The sequence below is a fragment of the Dipodomys ordii genome, unplaced genomic scaffold, assembly GCF_000151885.1.
Source record: "Dipodomys ordii isolate 6190 unplaced genomic scaffold, Dord_2.0 Scaffold68, whole genome shotgun sequence".
Taxonomy (NCBI): Eukaryota; Metazoa; Chordata; class Mammalia; order Rodentia; family Heteromyidae; genus Dipodomys; species Dipodomys ordii.
Window position 1 is genome coordinate 5,689,807 of NW_012267284.1, and position 10,830 is coordinate 5,700,636.

Sequence of the window (10,830 nt, forward strand, 5' to 3'; positions counted from 1 at the left end):
GACCAGACCAGCACAGAAACAAAACCAACCAAAAAAATAGGCCGACATATGGCTCATTAGGCCTAGCATGCTTAATACCTTTGATTTAAAACACAGCACCATCAAAACAACAAAAAGTAAAAATGTCACCTGGGTCCCTCCCTGGAAGACCTGGCAGCACCATGTGTGACCTAATGTGCAGTAACAGTGAAGGCATGGTTGGCTCCTCCTCATCCCATCTGTGCACAGGGAGCTGTGGCGCACAGCACAGGATAGGTGTTACAGCTGCTTCCAGTGTGAGGTGAGGCCCACCTGTATATTTGGGAAATAGCTTTTTTTTTTGTTTTTTGTTGGTCATGGGGCTTGAACTCTGGGCCTGGGTGCTGACCCTCAGTTCTTCAGCTCAAGGCTAGCACTCTATTGCTTGAGCCACAGCGCCAGTTCCAGTTTTCTGGTGGTTTACTGGAGATAAGAGTCTCACGGACTTTCCTGCTCGGGCTGGCTTTGAGCTATGATCCTCAGATCTCAGCCTCCTGAGTAGCTAGGATTACAGGTGTGAGCCACTGTGTCCCGCAGAAGTAACTTTTTTAATGGAGCTTAAAATTTTCTCTTCACAGGTGAATCTCACTCTACAGATGAAGATAATAGAGCAGGAGAAAGAAATCGAAGAGCTGAAGAAGCAGCTGAGCCTCCTTTCTCAGTCCAAAGGGGTCAGGGGCTGACCTGGGCAATGGGGCTGACCCTGCCACCTCTAATGAGGTGACACCAGTCATCTGAAAGTGGACTTACACTCGAAGTAATCAACTGGAATGTATATTTTCAATCTTTCCCAGAGGTAGTGATATGATTATTGTGTTTAGCAAGCCTATATAAGACTTATTAAAGATGTAAAAGTATTTCCAACTGTCTCTTCCTTAAGGAGCTTATGACCAACTACTCCAAATTGTACCTGTTTCTGTCCTCCTCTCTCTTCTCAAGCATTAATTCTTGTTGCTGTCCTTAAACACTTAAGAACCCTCCAGAAGATTCTGCTATGCAAGTCCATTATACTTCCTCCCTGTCACAGCCCATAACAGGTCCCCATTCTGACAGCTACCAGGCTTCCAATCCTTTCACGCTGCTGTCAGAGCCACTTTCCAGAAACAGTCACTTCAAAACTTCGGCTGCTCTGTGCACTTCTAAGATAACCTGGGGCCTTGCATCCACCTGTTTAGCTTTACTTTTCAGATAGGGTCTTGCCTTTGTCTTGGATTGGCTGTGCACTAGATCTTCCTACTTCTACCTCCTGCATAGGTAAGGCCTATTGGTTGAGATGGTCTTGTTAATGTTTTGTTCTTGCTGGCTGTGAACTATCCTGATCCCTGCCTCCAAGTAGCTGGGATTACAAGCATAAGCCATTGCACCCAGTCAAAAGTTCAGCCTCTTAGCCCAGGGTACCACATTCAGCCATTTTGTGTCTTCCAATTCTGTACCATTCACAGCCATGCCCATGAACTTGGGAATGATTTCAGAGCAGCAGACATCCTTCCTGCCTTTTCCACGGTCCTATACATTGCTACTCCTCCCCACCCCACCCAACCCACTCCCCACCACAGGAACACTAGCAGAGGCAGCAACCCAGTGTACCCACTTTTGAATCCCTGGAAAGTGCCCCCCTACATAGTTGGGTGGAAGGGGAGAGGAAGTCATGGTGTGTGTTGTTATTTTGCTGAAGTTCAATAAAACGAGTCCCATAAATTATGGTGCTTTTATTGATAATGTGACAATTGATCTAAGTAAAAACACTTGGTTCTAATCCAAGTCCCTGTCCTGACAACAGGTGGAAGGAGCACCATTGTTCAACAGGAGCACTTGCTGGTATCACTTGAGGAGTGCCAGCGTGGTGCTGAAGGGGGCCAGGTTTTCGCACGAGCGCAGCCATCGCTGCACATTGGCGGGGGCGGCACCGCAGCCTTCAGTCTGCTGGAGCACAGCCCATAGCACCACATCTGCCACGGTGAGCTCCTGCCCCACCAGCCACGGGCTCTTGCCCAGGGCAGAGTTCATGGAGCGGAAAACAGCTGCTTTTTCTTTGCTGCTTCCCTCTTTGAGCTGAAACATCGCGATATCCACCCAGCTATCTATGAGGGTTAAGTTCACCGCGTTGTGCTTCTGACCAAACAGAGAAAACAGGAACCTTGCAATGTTCCCTTCCCCTTCAATGGGGCACATCGTCTGGACGCTGAACTTCATCTGAGTCTTGGGCACTGAAAGGGAAAAACATGCTGTGTGGACCTGTGCTTGCAGAAGAAGTCCCTGGAATCACAAACTGACAAGGCAATGTGTTCCCAAGAACCTTGCATTTTTTCATCTGTCTTCAGGAGGTGTCATGGTTGAGTGTTTAAATGCAAACTAGATGTTCAAAACAGTCACGGAAGCTGGGAGCTGGTGGCTCATGCCTATAATCCTAGCTACTTAAGAGGCTAAGGTCTGAGGATGGTGGTTCAAAGCCAGCCTAGGCAAAGAAGTCTGTAAGAGTCTTCTCCCAGTTAGTCACCAAAAAGCCAGAAGTAGAGCTATGGCTCAAGTGGTAGAGTACCAGCCTTGAGCAAAAAAGCTCAGGGACAGCTCCCAGACCTCAAGTTGAACCCTCAGGGCTGGCACAAAAAACACCAAAAACCATAAAGTAGTCACCAGGCATTCCATCACTCAGGCTGGGCCCTCTCCCCTCCTGTGCTCTTATGTGTGGCCAGTTAAGGAGTCACTGTATGAAAAGAACACAGCTGGATGCTGGTGGCTCACACATATAATCCCAGCTACTCAAGAGGCTGAGATCTGAGGATTGTGGTTCAAAGTGGGTCCAGGCAGAAAAGTATATGAGATTTACCTTCAACTAACCACCAGAAAACTTAGAAGTAAGTGGTGCTGTGGCTCAAAGTGGTGGAGCACTAATCAAACAGAAAAGCTCAGGGACAGTGCCCAGGCCCTGAGTCAAGCCCCATGAACGACAATAAAAATATAACACCAGTAGTCTTGGAACCAGTTTTGGAAAGGCTGAGAGCCACTCCAGCTGCTGTGCCTGGACAGGATCCTTTCCTGCAAGGTTCAGAATTCTTCCTGTAACTTTTCGCTGAGACCCTTTCCACCATAACCTCCCAGAACAAGGGTAGCTTGCTGTCCTGGGACCACCAACCACAAGCTTTTGAGCCTTAGAGAACTGGACCTGTGGGCAAACACCTGGAACCTGTCTGCCATAGAACATCCTGTCCCTTGACTTTCTGTCTAGTTGTGTAGGCCTCTGTTTTGTTTTTTTTTGGGTCCGGTCGTTAGGCCTGAATTCTGGGCCTGGGCGCTGTCCCTCAGCTCTTCAGCTCAAGGATAGCGCACTACCACTTGAGCCACAGCGCCTCTTCCGGCTTTTTCTCTTATGTGGTGCTAGGGAATTGAACCCAGGGCCTCATGCATGCAAGGCAAGCGCTCTACCACTGAGCCACCTTCCCAGCCCTTGTGCAGGCCTCTGTACATACCATTCTTCCAAATTAAAGTGAAGCCCAGCTGGTACTCATGACGGGGCTGTTTTCTGGTCTGTTCCCCAAAGCACTTGAGAAGATTTTCAGGGACGCTCTTGACTGATGAGTGTGTGTGCACGGTGGACAGGACCCGGTAGCGCTCACACAGCAGCCTGTGCAGCACCAGCAGGGAGAGGGGAGGGGAGGCCGGGTTTGCATTGATCACGATGTCCTTCAATGCCCCATAATCCTGAGGGAGAGACCAGAACAATGGAGCCAACAAGGGCACAGATATAGTTGGGTGCTGTGGCTCACACCTATAATCCTAGCTACTCAGGAGGCTGAGATGTGAGGATCACAGTTCGAAGCCAGCCTGGGCAGGAAAGTCTGTGAGACTCCTAGCCTTCAGCATGAAAGCTCAGAGATAGCACCCAGGTCCTGCATTCAAGTCCCAGTACAGGCACAAAATAACAAGAACACAGGTGTCTCAGGTGCTACTGTAGCAGGGTCATGTCACTGAATCATGGTTTTTCCGTTAGAGGGAGCTGCTATGATTCTATTTTACAGCTGGGAGAACTCTACTCCTGGGAAGGCAGATAGCTTATTCTGTCACTGAGCCACATAAGAAGCAAGTAGAGTGGGCTGGCAATGTGGCTTAATGGTACAATACTTGCCTTGCATGCATGAAACCATGGGTTTAATTCCTTAGTACCACATAAACAGAAAAAGCCGGAAGTGGTTTATGTATTAGAGTGCTAGTCTTGAGCAAAAGAAGCTCAGGGACAGTGCCCAGGCTCTGAGTTTAAGACCCAGGACTGGCAAAAAAAAAAAAGAATTCACTGTCAAATCCATCACACAGCTTAGAGATGACACCTATTTGTCTGCTTTACCTCATGGAAACTAGAAAAAAAAAAATCAGACATTTATTCCAGCTATTACGTCTAAGAGCTGGCTGGATAGTTTCCATACCAATTTGTATTCAAGATGTTTCAATGAAGAGACCTTTTTTTAAAAAAAAGTCTTGGCTTAGCTGGGCACTGCTGGCTCAAGCCTGTATTCCTAGCTGCTCAGAAGGCTGGGATCTGAGGATAGTGGTTGAAAGCCAGGTTGGTCAGGAATGTCTGTGAGACTCTTATCAACAATTAACTACCAAAAAGCCAGAAATGGAGCTGTGGCTCAAGTGGTAGAGCACCAATTCAGCACTTAGGCTCTGAGTTCAAGCTCCAGAACCAGCACAAAACAAACAAAAACACACTCTTTGTTCCACCTTTGAAATCTACAAGACCAAGGCAAAAATCACAGGGGCACAACATTCTTGACAGTAACATGGGACCACATCTCCCATCTTTCAAAATGAGCGTACCTTCCCAAGCACTGAGTTCAAGTCCAGAGCACTGGTGCTCACCGCTGGGGACTCATCTGCTGGCAGGATGTTAGTTACGTCGATGTCCGCATCTGGGGTATGAATCATTTTGGAGAGGCCATCGACTGCTGCCTTCAGCTCATACAGCCGCTTCAAAATATCATCTTGGCGGGACTCGAGTGCTTGCAGAGATGGGTCAGACGTTTCCTAAAGAGACCAGTATGTAGGGCTGGGAAGGTGGCTCAGTGGTAGAGTGTTTGCCTCCCATGTAGGAGGCCCCAATTCCTCACCACCACATACAGAAAAAGCTAGAAGTGGTGCTGTGGCTCCAGTGGTAGAGCGCTAGCCTTGAGCTGAAGAGCTGAGGGACAGCGCCCAGGACCAGAGTTCACCCCATGACCAACAACAACAAAAAAAGAGACCACTATGCGAGCAGTCATTGCTTCCCACCTCAGGAGGCTGGTTTGCAGGTGACCGCCATGTGTCTAACTTTGTTACAGGCATCCACTCAGCTCCCATGCCTTAAAAGCCATGGGGAATCATCTCCATTTCCCCCATCCAACAAGTCCTACAAGGAAGCCCATTGGTGACTTAAGTGTTATTGCAGGTGATTTAGTGGAAGAACAGAAAATGATGGAAAATGAACACAAATCATAAATTATTCTTTATTACTTCTTTGTGCATGTGAGTGTAAGAGAGAGAGAGAGAGAGAGAGACAGACAGACAGACAGACACTGGACTTGAGACCCACCTGCCTCAGCCTCCCAAATGCTAGAGTCAGCACCTGGCATGGATGATGCTCTACCACATGAGCCATGTTTTTACTTCTAGCCTTTGCTAATTAACTTGAGATAAGATTCTCTCAGACACTTTTTTTGGGGGTGGGGTGGGTGTCAGTCATGGGGCTTGAACTCTGGGCCTGGGCATTGTCCCTGAGCTCTGCAGCTCAAGGTGAGCACTCTACCACTTGAGCCACAGCTCCATTTCCAGTTTTCTGGTGGTTTATTGGAGATAAGAGTCTCATGGACTTTCCTGCCCAGGCTGGCTTTGAACTGTGATCCTTAGCACTAGGATTACAGGCATGAAGCACCAGTGCCTGGCTTCTCTCAGACATTTATGTGCTCAGGCTGGCTACAAACTGAAAACCTCAGATCTCAGCCTCCTGAGTAGCTAGCTAGGATTATAGGAGTGAGCCACAGTACTTTATCCCTTTTTAATTTTAAAGGGTAGGTTCCTAGGCTGGCTGTGAACTCTTAGGCTCCAGTGGTCCTCTTGTTTCATCTCCCACTATGCCAGGCACCCTTCATATTAATCATAGGCCAATTAAAATATTTTGCTTCAGGGGCTGGGAAGGTGGCTCAGTGGTAGAGCACTTGCCTTGCTTGCATGAGGCCCTGCGTTTGATTCCTCAGCACCACTTAAGCAAAAAGCAAAAAGCCGGAAATGGGCGTTGTGGCTCAAGTGGCAGAGCACTAGCCTTGAGCTGAAGAGCTGAGGGACTGCGCCCAGGCCCAGAGTTCAGGCCCCACGACCAGACACCCCCCCCCAAAAAAAATATTTTGCTTAAATGAGTAGAAAAAAGGTGGGGGAGAGTTAGTGAGAATGTAAGAAGAATTGATACAGACAAGAAAAAGGGAACTCAGAGTTTATAAAAGAAGTCTCCTCTAGTTTGGATGCAGGTCCCTTGGTAAGTGAGCAAATCACTGAATCTTTTTAAGGCAGCTTAGGGGGTGCACTTTTACCTTAGATCAGCTAGGACTTTTCCTAGCTGATTCCATGAAGACAGAACACTTAGATCCTCTAGGCACGGAGTCTGGATTCTTCCTGCTAAGCCCAGTGTCTGGTGCACAGTAAGCAAACAAGAATACAATTTGTATTGCTCTCATGTGCCCTGGATGATGACACACTTGAATTCTAATTATCTGTCCACTTATACTATTAGCATCTGCTAGAACAGCAGTACTGGGTGTCTTCTAAGTCAGAAGTTCACAGATCAAGACTGGTATAATAAAGTATGCCTGTAATCCCAGTGGCTTGGGAAGTGGAGCTGGGAGGATTGAAATCAGAGGTCATCCCTGGGCAAACATGAGACCTGCCCTCATTTTTTTTTTTTGTCGGTCGTGGGGCCTGAACTCTGGGCCTGGGCATTGTCCCTCAGCTCTTCAGCTCAAGTCTACTGCTCTACCGCTTGAGCCACAGAGCCACTTCCAGATTTTTCTGCTTATGTGGTGCTGAGGAATCGAACCAAGGGCCTCATGCATGCAAGGCTAGCACTCTACCACTGAGCCACCTTCCCAGCCCAACCTGCCCTCATTTGAAAAACAAAAATAAAGCAAAAAGATATAGTGGTATGACTCTAGGCCACTCAAAAAATTCCACAGTCAAAGTCTCAGAGGAAGCAAGACTTCAAACAAAATTGATCCCGCCAGGAACTGGTAGCTCACTCCTGTAATCCTAGCTGCTCAGGAGGCTGAGATCTGAGGATCAAGGTTCAAAGCCAGCCTTGTCTGGAAAGTCTGTAAGAATCTTATCTCCAATTAACCACCAGAAAACCAGAAGTGGCTCTGTGGCTCAAGTGGTAGAGTACTCACCTTGAGCTGAAGAGTTCATGTGACAGTGCCCAAGCCCAGAGGTCAAGCCTCACAAGCAAAAAAAACCCAAAAAACAAAAAATGTGGTCTCTGTTAAAGAGATGCCTTCTCTACTCTGGGTTTTCTTTTTGGTTCACTGGGATTGACATACAGGGGCACTGGACCATGTCTCCATGGTAGTGAAGGACCACTGACCCACAGTTGTCATTTATCTTAGCTCTGTGATGAGACAACTTGTGAACATCTGGGTTTCAAACTAACCTCACTCGCTTCCAATCCAAAGGGAAAGAAAGGAAGGCAGTAGGACAAAGTGAAAGATGTAATCACAGACAGCATATGTCCTCCCATTTCCTGTTAGAAGGTTTAGAATGTTTCCTTCTGGAAACCTCATGTATGTTTTTGCAAGTGATAAATTAAAGACTTCAGAAGTAAATAGTTAGAAAAGAAGTTATCAAAATAGCCGGGAAATATGAAAAGGAATAATTATTATTACACCTGTAATCCTAGCTATTCAGGAAGCTGAGATCTGAGGACTGCAGTTCAAAGCCAGCCCTGGCAGGAAAGTCTGTGAGAGTCTCATCTCCAATTAATGACCAAAAAGCTAGAAGTAGAGCTGTGACTTAAGTAGTAAAGTGCTGGAGTTGAGTGAAAAAACTCCCAGGTGGCCGGGCGCTGGTGGCTCACGCCTGTAATCCTAGCTACTCAGGAGGCTGAGATCTGAGGATCACGGTTCAAAGCCAGCCCGGGCAGGAGAGACTGTGAGACTCCTATCTCCAATAAACCACCAGAAAACCGGAAGTGGCGCTGTAGCTCAAGTGGTACAGCGCTCCCTTTGAGCTGAAGAGCTGAGGGACAGTGCCCAGGCCCAGAGTTCAAGCCCCACGACCAACAAAAAAAAACAAACAAACTCCCAGGCTGAGTTCAAGCCGAAATGCTGGACCAAAAAAAAAAAAAAGAGTTGGGAAAATTCTGTTTGCAGGATGACAAGTGCCAGGAATTATTCTCCTCAGTTAGCTGAGTATAAATAAATCAATATTAAGACTTAAACAAAGGGGGCTGGGAAGGTGGCTCAGTGGTAGAGTGCTTGCCTTGCATGCATAAGGCCCTGGGTTCGATTCCTCAGCACCACATAAGCAAAAAAAAATGAAAAAAGCCGGAAGTGGCGCTGTGGCTCAAGTGGTAGAGCACTAGCCTTGAGCTGAAGAGCTGAGGGACCGCGCCCAGGCCCAGAGTTCAGGCCCCATGACCGGACCCTAAAAAGAAAAGAAAAAAAGAAAAAGAAAAAAAAGAGACTTAAATAAAAGACTGGAGGCAACACCCTGAGTTCAATCCCCAATTGGAGACTCAATCTCCAATTAACCAACAAAAGGGCAAGGCTGAAGGACTGATAAAAATAATAGTGTCAGCACAGCAAGTATGACCCTGAGATCAAACTTCAGTTGGGAGAAGGGGGTTTGGGGAGGATAGGAGAGGAGGAAAAAAGCATTCACTACAGAATTGTTCATAACAGCAGAAAAATGGAAAAGAGTTCAGTGCCCATGAACCTCAGGAAGGAGTAGAATAGCATACTGCAAAGAATATGACTACTTTATAGTTGCAATCAATGACTCAAAAGTCATGTGCACAAAAACCACATAGATATAGTAGACTATAAAATAGGGCCTTTGGAGAAAAAGTTGTAAGTGGGAGGGGCGGCAGTGCTGGCAATGTCACCAGTTAACCTGGGAGGTGGCAACCCTTAGATTGTGGCTCTGTAAATTCTTCAAAAATGAGCCATTTATGCATTACTCTTCTAGGGGTACAATTTCTCTGTATAAAAGCTTAAGCAGTCACATGCCAAAAAAAAAAAAAGGGAAAGAAAAGATGGGCAGATCTCTTAAGGTATCCCTGGCAGCCTGGTCAAGGATAAGACTCCTAAAAGCCAGGTGGAACCACGCCCGCCCAAGCCAGGAAAACCAGGGCCAAGTCTACCGCGGCGCCTGCGCACTGGGCAGCTGGGGGGCAAGGGGGGAGCGGGGCACGGCCTAGCCAGGTCTGCAGCGCCTGCGCACTAGGCAGGTGGGGGGCGGGGCACAGCCAGGCCAGACTTCGGCGCCTGCGCACTGGGTGGGAGCCGCACACTCCTACCTGCACGTGGCCCGCGTGGGTCGCGGGGTTGCCAGTCCTGCCGTGCACGTTGGGGAGCCGGTACATGCAGGTTGGAAGCTCTACACGCAGAGGTGCGCCGCCCCCGTGATAGGGTTTTACCTGGTACATCGGCATCGCGGGGACCAAAGAAGGAAGGTGGGCGAGGGACACGAACGCTCACAAACCGTCAGAGGACGCCACGCACAGCTGCTACCGTGTTTCGGACTTAGCTGCTGGCGTAACGAAAAGAAAAAAAATGCAGTCTGTGCGCTCTAATTGGTCCAACCCGTATGACGACACATACTCGACCTTTAATATTACCAATCAGCGAGAAGGAAACCTGGGAACCATTTGCTGTCCCGCCCGGAAGGGGGTGGAGATCTATGTCAAAAACAGCCAATCAGCTCTCAGGAGAGCCAGCCCTTGTGGAAGTGGCGGCCGGAAGAACTCCCGCGGTCTCCGGGAGTCGCTTGGAGTCCATGGAGCTTGCCGCGGGATCGAGGTGAGCCCGACTATGTCGGAGTGTCCTTTCTGGGTTCCACGACGTTCCATCTCCCTAGAAAAGGGCCGGAAGTGGCCGAGGCGCGTGGCGAGCCCGCAGCACACGGGGCCTGAGTCGCATTCTTAGCGCTCCGGGTCCGGTTCGGGGAAGGAGGCGGGACGAGGTGGGTGTCCCGTCCCGGTGCCTGGCCGGAGCGGGAAAGTCGGCGCCTAGGAGTTCAGGGTTCGTCCCACGCAGGCCGGCTGCCCTGTGAGGTCTTGCATGATCCCTGTAGACGGATTGACTTCCTTTCCTTTCCCTTTTATTTGGAGCCTGCCTCTTTAATTGAGAGTACCGGCCGGGGACTAACTAGGGCACGCTACTTTTTCTGGGTTGCAGGTGTTTTTTTTCCTGTATGTGATGTATGCCTGGCAAGCCACAACGAAATCCAGCGGCGATCTGCGGCCTGCTCTCCCATTGTGTTCAATGTCAAAAGACGTAGCAGTAAATTCTCTGTCAATATTTAAATACCCGCCCCCACCTCCTCCATTCAACATAAGCATCACAAACTGCTAGATTAATTTGTAGGGTGAGAGGGAGTTTCCATTTCGTGTGAAGTCATCTGTAGACCAAGAATTGAGATTCCTTGACTTGTAAAATCAAGCGTAAAGTGGTTGCTTTCATTCTTTTATTTCATTGGAAATGAAAGATCTGCTACTTGGTGAATACCCAGAGATCTCTCTCGCAGGGAAGCCTTGGATCCCATTGTACCCCTGTTAGCAAATCATATTTTAAGCTAATA

General features: G+C 48.4%; 3 protein-coding genes across 7 annotated transcripts in view; 2 read left to right on the forward strand and 1 right to left on the reverse strand.

The window, feature by feature from the left end:
* Eif2ak1 (eukaryotic translation initiation factor 2-alpha kinase 1) overlaps positions 1–876 on the forward strand; it is a 42,162-nt gene extending 41,286 nt beyond the window's left edge. For 2 of the 4 annotated variants that reach the window (XM_013023494.1, XM_013023497.1), the window contains exon 15: positions 597–876. In XM_013023494.1, coding sequence (XP_012878948.1) covers positions 597–701 — 105 coding nt within the window. In that variant the 3' untranslated portion in view covers positions 702–876. The remainder of the gene's footprint in view (positions 1–596) is intronic. The other 2 variants (XM_013023495.1, XM_013023496.1) reach the window with 1 other exon arrangement.
* Positions 877–970: 94 nt separating this feature from the next.
* Positions 971–9,775, reverse strand: Aimp2 (aminoacyl tRNA synthetase complex-interacting multifunctional protein 2). Of its 2 annotated transcripts, none has more exons than XM_013023501.1 (4): positions 9,668–9,775; positions 4,831–5,037; positions 3,486–3,717; positions 971–2,225 (listed from the first exon to the last, which is right to left on the reverse strand). In XM_013023501.1, exons 1-4 carry the CDS (start codon positions 9,680–9,682, stop codon positions 1,840–1,842), a joined length of 840 nt encoding a protein of 279 aa, XP_012878955.1. In that variant the 5' UTR covers positions 9,683–9,775; the 3' UTR covers positions 971–1,839. The 2 variants fall into 2 exon arrangements, with proteins under 2 accessions (XP_012878955.1, XP_012878954.1); XM_013023500.1 differs by having other exon boundaries at positions 9,548–9,775.
* Positions 9,776–9,989: 214 nt separating this feature from the next.
* Pms2 (PMS2 postmeiotic segregation increased 2 (S. cerevisiae)) overlaps positions 9,990–10,830 on the forward strand; it is a 24,773-nt gene continuing 23,932 nt past the window's right edge. Inside the window, exon 1 of the mRNA XM_013023399.1 lies at positions 9,990–10,049. Coding sequence (XP_012878853.1) covers positions 10,027–10,049 — 23 coding nt within the window. The 5' untranslated portion in view covers positions 9,990–10,026. The remainder of the gene's footprint in view (positions 10,050–10,830) is intronic.